Source organism: Sycon ciliatum, chromosome 2 (assembly GCF_964019385.1).
Source record: "Sycon ciliatum chromosome 2, ocSycCili1.1, whole genome shotgun sequence".
NCBI lineage: Eukaryota > Metazoa > Porifera > Calcarea > Leucosolenida > Sycettidae > Sycon > Sycon ciliatum.
In genome coordinates this window covers 28505875-28519049 of record NC_088644.1, presented here as the reverse complement: position 1 = coordinate 28519049, position 13175 = coordinate 28505875, and the positions used below count along the sequence as shown (strand labels likewise).

The 13175-nt window shown below is 45.5% G+C and overlaps 1 protein-coding gene across 2 annotated transcripts; it reads right to left on the bottom strand.

Moving 5' to 3' along the window:
- Positions 1 to 1279: 1279 nt before the first annotated feature.
- On the bottom strand, positions 1280 to 10741 carry LOC135809553 (glycine amidinotransferase, mitochondrial-like). 2 transcript variants are annotated; one of them, XM_065322922.1, is made up of 8 exons: positions 10483 to 10741; positions 5947 to 6160; positions 5024 to 5141; positions 4540 to 4803; positions 4017 to 4127; positions 3690 to 3754; positions 2599 to 2835; positions 1280 to 2405 (listed from the first exon to the last, which is right to left on the bottom strand). In XM_065322922.1, exons 2-8 carry the CDS (start codon positions 6154 to 6156, stop codon positions 2172 to 2174), a joined length of 1239 nt encoding a protein of 412 aa, XP_065178994.1. In that variant the 5' UTR covers positions 6157 to 6160; positions 10483 to 10741; the 3' UTR covers positions 1280 to 2171. The 2 variants fall into 2 exon arrangements, with proteins under 2 accessions (XP_065178994.1, XP_065178993.1); XM_065322921.1 differs by having other exon boundaries at positions 5947 to 6157; positions 10483 to 10738.
- Positions 10742 to 13175: the final 2434 nt, after the last annotated feature.

The following is a 13175-nucleotide window of genomic DNA, read 5'->3' as shown; positions in this document are numbered from 1 at the left end:
GTTGTTGTTGTTGTTGTTGTTGTTGTTGTTGTTGTTGTTGTTGTTGTTGTTGTTGTTGTTGTTGTTGTTGTTGTTGTTGTTGTTGTTGTTGTTGTTGTTGTTGTTGTTGTTGTTGTTGTTGTTGTTGTTGTTGTTGTTGTTGTTGTTGTTGTTGTTGTTGTTGTTGTTGTTGTTGTTGTTGTTGTTGTTGTTGTTGTTGTTGTTGTTGTTGTTGTTGTTGTTGTTGTTGTTGTTGTTGTTGTTGTTGTTGTTGTTGTTGTTGTTGTTGTTGTTGTTGTTGTTGTTGTTGTTGTTGTTGTTGTTGTGGTTGTTGTTGTTGTATTCTTTATTTACAGTGGGAATCAAAACAGGCATAAGCCTAGTAACCGTGAATGGACCGTCACCCACTGGGGATTCAGTGGGGAATAAACTTCTTTCAGCAGCAGCCACTAGCCATAAGTAGGTTTTGCAATTTTTTCTTCAGACATTTGAATGTGCACATGATATACAGTGTACATACGTATGTATCGAGAAGGCAGCACAGAAACGGCAGTGGTGGTGAGGCCTGGGCAGCTCGTCCGACCGTGGGTCTCGGAGTCAACACTGGCCAGAGGCACCGGGAGGGGGGGGGGGTGGTAGCTTAGGAGATAAGGGATGGAGCCAGCGTGATCATTATAATAGCATGTAATGCAATGCGAGCTCCAGGAACAAACAACCCTGAGACAGCTATACTTGTACCTGCATATTGGTATTCTGAATAGATATCTCTTATCTTTTGATGCTCGAGAGCCAGAGAAAGAGAGACACACACACATGCAACGCACGCGCGTGCACACACACACACACACTCGTACATATGTACACACACTCACACACACACACACGCACACACTTGTTGCTGACTACAAAAACTGGTCACGTGGATCTCCCCGGGAGAGGGAGAGAGATTCAAAAGGAATCTTAGAAAGATGACTCAATTGGCTATTAAACCGCCCAACAGCCGACACCCCCTGAAATCCCCAAAGCTCTGGGTGGACTAGAAAATGATCCCACTTACATGTATGGTCTCACTACACCTCAGTAAGTGGGTGAGGACAAGGTGCAGAAAAAGGATTGACGGTGTCAGGGTATCCGTCCCGGGGGGATCCAACTGCAGTTACCCCTGCCCCCAGTGGTGGTAATACTTGCTACTAGTGTTGATGGCTAAATCAAAGTGGGATACACACATACACACTCACACACACACGCACACACACGCGCACACACGCACACACTCACACATACACAGTGACACCAGAAGTCACTGTCAACCAGTGTGACTGTCTTGCCCAGGGTGTGAAGAAAAAGCAGCAGCAATGACAGTGTCAGCAATGACTCACCTAAGAGATGCAACAGCAAACACTAACACTAACAAGAACACTTTTCTGTAGTGCAAAAAATCATACTAAAGTTCTGGCAAGAGAAATTCGACCTCATGAATATAGATAGTAGTGCCATGTAGTGCCATGTAGCGTCCACCGTAACTTTATTCATGAAGTCGAATTTCTCTGACCAGGACTGCACGTTTGGGATTTTGTAGGTTAGCAAGCCTGGTGAAAGGCGGGTAGAGAATGATTACAGCAAAGGTTGTGAGCGAAAGCAATGTGTTCGCAGAGCGAAAGCAATGCAGAGCGCTAGAAACGGATGAATCAGTAACACAACCAAAACATATGATTTTGGGGGGGGGGGGCAAATGCTGCCGTCTGATGATCGCTGAAATGCGCGAAACTTTTTTAAAAGAAGCAACAACTACACAGCCTTTCGCCTCTGTTGTGTGTGTGTTTTAATTTTTTTTACTGATTTGAAATCAAATATTCAGCAGTTGATTTGATTGTAAATTTGAAATTAGGTGAAATCATTGAAAATACACAGCCTGCTAGGGCACAGCAAACATGCAGCACAGTTGAAATGTATGTGTGCCTACAAATGAACCACAATTGGTCTAGGAAAGAAAGAGAAAAAAAGAGCTTGCGACTATTGCCGCAAATGGGAGCAAATAGCCACAAGCCATAGGCTTGCTATTGCAAACATCCGCACGTTTTGAAAGTGTAGAAATGCTGTGAAAACTGGATCCTAGTGACATTAATAACGTTAGAAGAGTGGTGGCTTACTGGGAAATCACCGAGAAGTTGTGAACGTGCCTCAGATTCTGATCATGAAACGTAGCCAGGGTATCCATTAGTGTGCTCGGGCAGCTCAAAGTTGTCGCACTTCATGTAGCTCTTCTTCTCGTCATCTCGGTTGATGTCCCAGGTAGAGCAGTGGATGGAGCCACCAAACTCAAACACATCGCGGTACGGGATCTTCAACACTTCCATACCTAGGTCCTCGAACCATTTCGCCAGCGATATCTCACTCTCCTCAATGATCACCTTGTTCGGTGAGATCTACATACAAAGAATGGAGCACAGTCCAACACAAACATTCCAATAACCAGCATTCATGTCATGGATGTATCCCGACCAATGCCAATACATCTTTTGCTGATCAACATTGGTTCCATCTCCAGAAACATGCACTGGATTTATGTGCGTGAAATAACATCTAGACTCCCTGACACCTCAGATTTCCATCACTCACCTGGAGTAGGTTCATGCTGAGCCATTTCCCCCACTCGCACATCACTGGCAGAGTGTCATTGCCCATAGTCGGTTCTGGCGCCATCAGAATGTCAAAGCCGCTCTGTCTGAACTGCTCCATCTCGGCATCCACCAGTACACGTTGTGGTGATGGACAGCCCATCATGATGCCCCGAGATCCGGCCGTCGGCGGACGAATAGGCACCAGCGTACAGTCAATATGTATGGGAGTGTCCTCCTGTATAGTCAAGTAAGCACAGCAAATATGATTATATTGTGGTAGGATTAATGCAGGGCGCTACACTTTACCTAGATAATTCTTTAGATATTTCTTCATGATATGAGTCATTGAGTCAACACATACAAATCGAAGACAGGAAGATTAAATCCAAAAGAGACTCTTCATGGTGTACCGTATCAAACAAATCCAAGTTTATTCCCCGCAATATAAGTTCTTGAATCAAACCGCTGTGAAAATTGAAGACAGACAGATGAGATTCAAAAGAAACACTTCATGATGCCCCGTACTTTACTGGTTATAAGCCAACCTTTCATGACCTAAGAACCGAACTAAAAAAGGGGTGTTCGGCTTACAACCGGAGTCTAACTGCCCTTGAACAGGGAGATTGAGGCCCTGAGTATGCCTGGTCGACATAATTATAACTAGCAAGATATGGCACATGTACGTGGAGGGAAACAATGCATTTTTCGAGGAGCCCTACTTCTTTGCCGCACATCAGTAGTTGTGTCCAACCCTGTACCCATTGCTGGTAGGAATAGAATGTCACCCCTGGTGTGACTACCTCCAGTGACCTGACGAGTAATTTCACAAGAACTCGGAATAAAAAAATAAAAAAATTTCACGGTTCGCGTGAGACTCGGTTTCTCTATATAGAGGCCGAGTTTTCCGCATCCGTAGGAACGCCACCACTCAGATCAAAGTGATCATGGTCGATGGTATGGACAACTACCATGCATGGATAGTATGGTAAAGACACACCTGGCAACATGACGGTAAACACATGCCCTCCCATACAAAATTCATTCACTCACGGCTAACAGTGCCAACCTGAAAAGCATGGGATTACTCACCATTGATGAATGGATGGTTCTGAAGTTGACGTGACCATCGAGTTCACGTCGTAGCCACTCGAGACCTACAGTATTATTGGTCATAACACATAATTATTATCAGGAAATTAGGTTTGTATGCGTGCTTCAAGGAAGTACGCCCGCCATTGGTCAGAGGTCAGGCAGCCTGACAGTAGGCTGGGACTGCAATCATTCCGGGTACCCTGTGAATCAATAAAGAGCACTGATCATCATCTGGGGTGTAAATTTCGAAAAAATCCTAGGAGCCACCCCAAACCCACGAGTAAATTGCACTTCAGGTGGCCAATCGTGCCACACAGTACTCACCTGGTTTATTTGTCACTGCACTGTGCTGAATGATGACGTCAGCACCCATGCGTGTCATGTCGGCCGCGTCAAACGCAGGCTCCTTGTCATTCAGCGGATAGCGGAAGATGCCTGCACAAGAAGAAAAAATGCTGTGATGACATCAGCAAGCGGCAGCAACATCCGCAACACCGATGGCACCAGTAACACAAATGGGTAGCATAGTGGTACTAGTACCCTGCATTAAATAAAAAAATAAAAAATTCACGGTTCGCGTGAGACTCGGCCAAAGGCCCAGTTTTACGCATCCGCAGGAACGCCACCACCCTCTTGGATCAAGGCGCAGATGCAGCTCCTAAGCGGCATTGCTAATAATGTATTTCCATGATGTATTTGTAAGCTTCTCACAGTGTCATAAGTTGAGGTAGGACCAAATTACCATCGAACAAAACTTCTATTAAACTTAAGCCGAGCCTATTTTTAGTATTTTACGGAAGGCAAGGGGAGAGGGGTCTCAGCGATGGTAGACAGCTGTGGAACTCACTTTTCTCCATTCGTTCCTTCTTGCGAGCGTCTCGCTCATTCCAGAAGCTGGTGTCGTACATGGAATCCGCCATGCTTGGCTTGGGAGCTGCCTTCCACAGCATCTTCTTGTCGTTGTTGAAGAGATGTTGGACAATGTGGCGTGTGCCCAGGTACTCGAAGTATCGAGAGCGCCGTGACATGGTGGCCTCAAGAACCACATTCCCAAGGGTGATGATGGTGTCCCGTGGGCATGTGTTGCAGAAACCGTATGGACTCTCAAAATCTGAGAGAGAGAGAGAGAGAGAGAGAGAGAGAGAGAGAGAGAGAGAGAGAGAGAGAGAGAGAGAGAGAGAGAGAGAGACACACACACCATCAAGAAGTTATAGAATACATACTTTCAAGGGGAGTGAGTAGTCAGCGACGTCCAGCAGACCCAGCAATTGAGCTTTCGACTATACGTATAGGCACCTACGGGTACTTAAGTAGGTATTACCCATTCTTACCAGGAGTTTTGACAGGTACACTGAAGTCCATGGGCAAAGTGCGGTGTACAACAATGCCTTCACCTTCCAGCATATCTGCCATGGCGTCAAGCTGCACATTGGCTCTCTTGATCACCGACTATAGTCAGGATTAGGAATCACACATCATATCACACAGAGACCTGTCAATTTACCACTCCGAGTCTTGCACTGCATACGATGCAATGCGTACTGCATGATTGTACTGAAGCAGATTAGGTTTTAGGTTACACAATCCTAGCGGGTGTTATACAACTTCATGAACCAAAAATATACGAACTATCAGTACGGGAGTGGCTGAATGCTTCCATTATTCACACTTGTAAAATTTATCCTTGGCTCTCCATCCGAGTCTAAGGGCGCGTTTGGTTGGTACGAACTAGAACAGGATTCACCAGAACAGCGCGTTTGGTTGGGACTGCACCTGTTCTGGGTCGGCCAGAACATGTTCTGCTTGCTCCGGCCTCGAGGCCGGAGCAGACCGAGCAGTTTCACTTTTTCACAGTGAAACCTGGCGGGAACATCGATTTTGGTCCCAAATGATCACGTGCATACGCTTTTGGGTTGGACTCGTCGTACCGTACAAAGTGACCATGGTGACCCATACACATTTTGAAGAATGCACCAAGTTTGGCACATTTTTCACAAAAATGTGCTCTGTTTCTGGAGCACCGTTTGGTTGGCATGAGGCTGCTCCATGTGCACCAGCTGTTCGATCTTGTTCTAGATCGTACCAGCCAAACGCACCCTAACTTATCATATTCATAAACTATCATACATAATACCTCAAACACAAACTAGAGGCTGGGCTTTAAAAAAATCTGGATTACCAAGTAGAATTACCGACACATAGAGCGCTATGTCAGGCAGGTGTTATATCTGTGTATTCCGGCAGGCTCTCTTACCTTGAGCCTGGGTCCCAACGGAAATGGGATGACGTCGCGCAGCTCCGGGTTAGACCGGAACTGAGTCTGCCATGTTGGCTCAAACTCTGGATAGCAGGCACCATCCGCGCGGCCGACGCAGATCTCGTTCAGCTTGCCCCATTCCGTCCAGGCGTTCACTTTGTTGGTTGAGAGAGACAAACTGTCGTGTGTGCAGCCATTCGTAGCCATGCTGCTGAGCAAAGTCCACAACAATGAGCAGAGAACGGGCGTGTTCATAATGCTGTTAGTGTTAGATGATGATGGACCATTGTTAACAGGTGTGTTTTAATATGTACAGTGTACCTTGGTTACTAATGGTAGTATCCAGTCGCTTAGTTCTCCAGAGTGCATCCCACCATACATGTATGCGAAAGAGTTCCGTGTGTGCCCGGATGATAAAATTAATGAGCAGCATATCCGCCAGTAGCCATATCCAGCAACGCAAAATTCAATATATCGGAATTTAGTGACCCGACCAAGAAAGCAAAGTACAGAGAGGCTATCAACGAACATCTACAGGACCTCGGCAGAGAGCAGGAAGGTGTCAATGCGGAGCAACATCTGCAGTATATTGTGAACGCTATGAGTGAGGCAGCAAACACATCGGTGGGCCCCGTCCCTAAAACAAACAAGACGCATAGAAATGGCTTCGGCGGGGAAATTGAAAAGCTAGCAGCAGAGAAACGCAAACTGCGTCTCGACATTACGGTGTGCAGAGATGGAACGAAGGTAAAAGAAATGAAGACGCGACGCAACAGGCTGGCACACCGAATTCGCCGGGAATGCCTCAAGTTAGCATCGACTCGACTGGACGAACGTGTAGCTGAAATAGACCAAATGAAAGACGACGCGAAAATGTTCAAAGCAACACGACTACTGCGCCGACAGCAGCAGTCACCAGTTGTGGTTGAAGACTCTGATGGCAAACTCATTGCACAACCTAGTGAATCAGTCGAAGCATTAAGGCAACACTTCCGTGCTATATTCTGTGATCCTGCTCTGGAGTCATCTAGGCTCTTACGGACAGAGGAAGACCTTAAAAACTCTATAAAGCAGCCAGAGGTACATGCCGCAGCTAAGCGCTTGAATAATGGCCGAGCTTCGGGACCAGATGGGATACCTGCTGAACTTATCAAATATGGAACACCAGCACTGTTCTCGAACATTGCCACTACATTCAACAATTATGCCAAAGACAAATCACTCAAGCTAGGCGATGGGCTACTGATCCCGATACCAAAGCCGGGAAAGAAAAGAGGTCCTCCTGGAAATGTAAGGCCAGTTACCCTGTTGAACACCCTACGTAAACTTCTTTCATTGGTCATCCTGACGCGGATTAAGCCAGCTATCAATGGGTACTTGTCACTGAACCAGAGCGGGTTCCGGTCAGGGAGAAGTACTGGAGACGTGGTATATAGCTATCGGTGGTTATCAGCAAGATGCCAACGGGTTGCGTCGGAGATCTCAATCTTAGGCATTGATATGTCAAAGGCATTTGACACTATATCGAGGGTCAGGCTGGTCGATATACTGTCATCAGTCATTGATCATGATGAGCTGCACATCATCCAGTGCCTTCTGACAGACACCACAATAAAAGTAAAGCTGAATAACATTCTCAGCCAACCATTAGTCACACATAATGGAACCCCACAAGGTGATTCTCTATCGCCAGTCCTGTTTACTGTCTACCTCGAGGCTGCATTGAGGTTGATTCGAGAGCGACTCTCACCGCGACCAGCATTGGATATTCAGCTTCAATTGCCCAATGAAACAGCGTATGCGGATGACGTAGACTTCATCAGCACCAGCCTGCAATATTTGCATGACAATCAACCCATACTATCATCCTCGTTAGCGGAATACAATTTAAAAATGAATGAAGCCAAAACCGAATATACTACAATTAAAAGAGAAAAGGACAGAGTAGACGAGCGATGGCGGAACACGGTCAAACTAGGATCGATGCTTGGAGTGGAGGAAGATATCAGTCGGAGAAAACGTCTAGCAACATGCGCCTTACATCAGCTGTGGGTGATATGGCTAAGAGGTAACCATGCCCGTGAACCCCTTCGGATTAGGTTATACGGCAGCTTTATTCTCCCAATACTTCTTTATAACTGCGGCACATGGAGCCTGACAGAGACTCAAGAAAAGAAACTTGACTCGTTCCACCGCCAGCAGTTACGAGCAGTCATAGGGGTCAAATATCCCCGTATAATACGCAATGAAGCACTGTACAAGCGCACTGGCTCCAAGCCACTCAGCAGAATCATCCAGTCTGCTAGGTGGAGAATGTTTGGCCACATGCTTCGACTAGACACCTCATCCCCGGTCCAGCAGGCTATGTCAGCATACTTTCAGCCAGGAAGCTCAGGGTTCCGAGGCCGCCCGAGAACAACACTCCCGCGATCCATCAACAACGACCTGAAAAATTCCAGATCCACAAACTCCCTCACATCACACGAGGATCTAGTTGCACTGAGGCAGCTCGCCCAGGATCGTCGAAAGTGGAAGGAACTAATGTGTGCTGTGTGTAATGGCTGAAGTTATACAATTACACTAGATACCCTTAACAATAATAACGGATACAATTACACTAGATACCCTTAACAATAATAACGGATACAATTACACTAGATACTCTAGATACTAGATGCTCGGTACTCTAGATACTAGATACTCGGTACTCTAGATACTAGATACTCTAACAATTTTATCAAACATTATGATAATTACCACATCAAATGCTGCGGAGACCTATCCAGAATCGGCAATATGCTGGCCCTGGCCTGGAGATCTGCAACTATAATCAGCTTCTACTTTGCAACACTAACGGATTAGTCCCCTTTGTTGATTGATGGATCAATCGGTAGATTCGGCTCTGTTTTTCTTTCCTTTCTTTCTTGTTTTGAATTGTACGTTGAACTCATTGGATTTCTTTGTATTCTGTATCTCGTTATCGTTATATTTCCCTCTAGCCCTCTCGCTTAGGATGAGCTTTCTTTTTTATGGCAGCTTAAGCGAAGGCTATATACCTGCTTTATGCAGGTTGATGCCAACGCGAACAAGCAAAATAATAATAATATCATAATCATATTCAGTGGACTGATACAAAGAATACGGGCGTATTTAAAACAAAACAAAAACATGGGCTTGCGGAGTGTACACCAGTGTTATGACGAGGGCAGCCATGCCAGTAGACACAACGTGAATTATACATTAAACGGGGCTGGAGCGTGCTCTGTCACACCAGGCACGGTAATGCTTGATTTCGGATCCTAATCCTTACGGTTTACATGGATCTGTGGTACACAATCGAAGGTTTCAAGATAGAGCAATACACCTGCTGATGTGATTAGATTGGGTCAGGGGGAGGCGGCAGCTGCTGCTGCTGCTGAAGGTACTTCGAAGTAGAGAAGTCATACCATCATGCGGCACGGGTGGGGGGGGGGGGGCGTCTCACTGTCCATAATATCCAAGGACCTACCATCCACCATTATAAAGCTACTCAGGACACCGACGGAGTTCCAGTTGTCAAGAGTGGCCAGAATCTAGAGATGTATTTTTATTATTTTTTGCCTAGCAAGCCATGTGTGGTGGCATCAGGCAACTCCTTAAATCTTGTGATGCATGGCGCTCGACACAATGATCGTCCATATCAGCATCCCCGCAGCCACATGTGGTGTGAGTTTGAGGCTTGGTAAATTGGCGGCATGTCTCAAACTCAGGTCTTCTTCTTAGATTTTTTACAACTGCACAACTGCCGCATTTACTGGCGGAAGTATCCCTACTGCCAACCCTGATTTCAAGCCTTGTTACGCCTATCTACACACATCATTATCGCAGTTCACACTCAATAGCCTAGGACCAGTTCTTTCCACGTTTTGTGGATTCTCAAGCATTGTTTTCAGGTGTATCCAAGAACACAGGCGTACATACTAACAACGGGCTTATGTCAGGATTCTTATGGCATTGCTGGTATGCCCGGAAGTAGATTTGAAGACACAGGCACAGCCACGTGTACATACTACATAATGTATTTATAAGGAATGGAAATGAGTGTGATCGTAGTGTCTTCAACTGTTCAAGGTCCTTCTCTCAATACACTAACTACACTGCTACCAGGCTCGGGATTCTCATGACAAGCCCGTTATAAAGCCAGTCGAAAACGTGATTATCATGATGTGATCGGGTCCACTCCTGTGACACGTTGAAGAATTAATACTTGGTCACGTAAATTCCAGCAGCGCAATGACCCGAGAGAACCGACACTCTACCAGTTACCGCTCTCGACTCGAGGCTAAAGTCTAAACTAAAGGCTGACGGGCAAGGAGTGACCATACTCCATAGGCATAGCGTTGCCGCCGTCGGTCACCGGTGCATGCAGAGTTCATTTGTGGGACTAGAAACGCTACTCGCTAGCTATACCGTATACGCTATGGAATGCCCCGGCATGCACATGACATTGCGCTGTAACACCTTTCCGCTAGCTGGACACAACGACATACGTACCTGTCAGATCTACACCCTTACTTCCTCCGCAGGATTCCGGAAATACTCTGGAACCGGGCCTTCCGTAAACAACGAGCAACAACGATCCGACAGGGCAAAACGCTTCAGCCTTCCGCAAAGATAAAATTTATTCAGTGGGCTGAAACAAATGTGTCACTGTCACAGTGTCGTCTAGCCCGCAAGAGAATCTATGCAGCTATGCCGCGCATATGCGTCTCTTCAGCTCAGCTCATGCTCGCGCTCATCAATCATCATGCTCATAAGTCATAAGTCATGGCTAGCTCAGATCAGCCTCTTCCACTCTCACAAAATCTGATAATATTTTCATTGTTACCCCAATGACCCGCGCGCGCGATGGCGTTGGTGGTGTGAGCAAATGAGACTGCAGTCTGCAGTCCGCTATCTGAGTATACACGATACTCTCGGTGGCATGGTCGGTAACAGTTGCTTGCCAGATACAGACACTTTGGCGATCGTCTGCCTACAAGTGCCGTAGTGGAGGGATAGCCAAAACTCAGCTCGGAAGGTTTGGTCACATCTGGCTCGGGATGGCAGAGCCAGAGTGCCAAGTCACAAGTGTTGCCTATGACGCCATCACGGACATTGCCGGGAGGTAACTAAGTTACTTGTTCTTTGCGCTGCACTGCCAATGTCAATAGCCACTTCTTTGTAGGTATGTATTGTTCCAGTGCAGCCATCCGCCAGTGTAGATGTTGACGTCCTGCACTTTTACTTGCAGTTGCACATGTGTTCCCTGGGCTCAGGTCACAGGTGATCTTTTTTAGTATTAGTATTAAAATGAAGCCTCTTGTCTTGTACAGGCAAAATGATCCACTAGGGTCACAAGACTGAGAAAGGGTTCGCTACCCACACCGGAACTCGCGCTATTCCGCCGACTTGACTTGACACTTGACTGACTCACGACTGCCATCCAGAGAAACACGAGAAGTCCATCGAACCTTCGACTCGGCAAACCTGCAAGAAAGCACCACTCCCTTTAACACACAGTGTTTCGGGGAATTCACCCCTCATCAGTTTTCAAAGCTTGAGTAGGCTGAAGAAGATTGTGCCTGAAGAGCACCACTTATATTTCTTTCCAGGCACAAACATCACCAGAGATACAAACTTACAGAGACGCTCCGTTTCCAGCGCGACAAACACCTCGTAAACACCAGATAGCAGCGTGAGTCAGTGTCGCTCGTGGACGGTGAGAACAGACCTGAGATGTCGAGGACACTCGGTCATTCACAACGCTGTCACCTCCAAACCAGCTAGTCGCAAGCCCACGCTGGGCACAACAGTACGAAATAGTGGTTGCGACTTCGGGGATGATTTGTATCTTTCTTACAAATCATTGCCGAAGTCGCAACCACTATTTCGTACTATCACAAGACTAACAAGAATAATTTCTTCCTCTCTTCCTGTTGAAATGTGATCTGCAAAAGAACATGCACCGTGCGTACCGGTAGATCTAGCCACTTAGGGTTCATACAATGCTTTTCGCTATTCCGCCGACTTGACTCCAGTGTTACCCAGCTCCAGTGTGGGGAGCAAACCTTTTCTTACAAATCATCGCCGAAGTTACAACCACTATTTCGTACAATGCTTTTTGTTTTGTTTTCTCCTTAGAATTGAGTTACTAGATTGATGTATGAGTAAAATGTGAAACGATGATCGCAAGGCACACAACGAAAGGGAAAGAGAAGATTTGTTGTGCAGTTTTCTTGTTACATTCATCAGTGAATCAAACATAACAATGGAATGGGTTATCAAAATTTAATTGTTTACGTAGTAGTATGGTGCGAGTGTGGTGAGCGTAATTGTCCCCCTCCCCCCCCTCCGTTCACACTTTCCTCCCGTCTGTTCAGGTTTTGATTTGCTTTGCTGATGCTGATGATTCACGCATGCATGTTCTTATCGTCCCCCGCTGAATCCATGTAGTATAATGAGCTCAGTTTTGTTTTGCTCTTTTTCCCCTTCTTTCACTTTTATTTGACAAATATTATAATATATAATAATTGTCCATACTCAATCTGCGGACAGCATGCTGTTTCGTTCTTTGTGAACTCGTCAGCGCAGTACAGAGGAAATGAGGCCAATAATTGTCCATATAATATTAATTTTGTTTCAAGTAGTACCCGCTCCATTCCATCGTTACATAAATTCACTGATGAATGTAACAAGAAAACAGTTCTGAACAAATCCTCTCTTTCCCTTTCGTTGTGTGCCTTGCGATCATCGTTTCACATTTTACTCATAGTACATACATGTACATGTCAACATTTAGGACATGCTTACATGCAGTGAAATTAGTCTTCTTTAATTTTATAAAGTTTTTGATTTGAAGTTTTTTGGTTTTCGTTTGAAAATCTTTATTTTACACATGCATTTTCCTGATTTCTTCTCCAGTTTTGTATTGCATTTTTAATCCATTGTGTTAGTTTTTGCCCGTAAAAGAGGCTGGTAAACCGGTAGATATACTAGTATACTACTAGTATTAGTAAAAGACTAGAATCATGTACTACTAACTGTATAAGTCTGAGGAATTGTGGGAACCTCTTCTTTGTACTTAATACTATAAAATCCTAGCCTGTAATTATAGTGTACTACACTGTAAAAGCCATAATATAATAATAACGAAGTGCCGATCCTAATGAATTAACGAGGAGAAATCTGTCGTTAAAATAGAAAAC

Excerpts from the sequence above, each read along its gene's own strand:
- LOC135809553 (XM_065322922.1), bottom strand. The coding sequence starts at position 6,156 with ATGGCTACGAATGGCTGCACACACGACAGTTTGTCTCTCTCAACCAAC. Across the intron at positions 4,804-5,023 it reads TGTACCTGTCAAAACTCCTG|ATTTTGAGAGTCCATACGGT; the intron begins GTAAGAATGGGT and ends TCTCTCTCTCAG. Across the intron at positions 4,128-4,539 it reads GAAGGAACGAATGGAGAAAA|GCATCTTCCGCTATCCGCTG; the intron begins GTGAGTTCCACA and ends CTTCTTGTGCAG.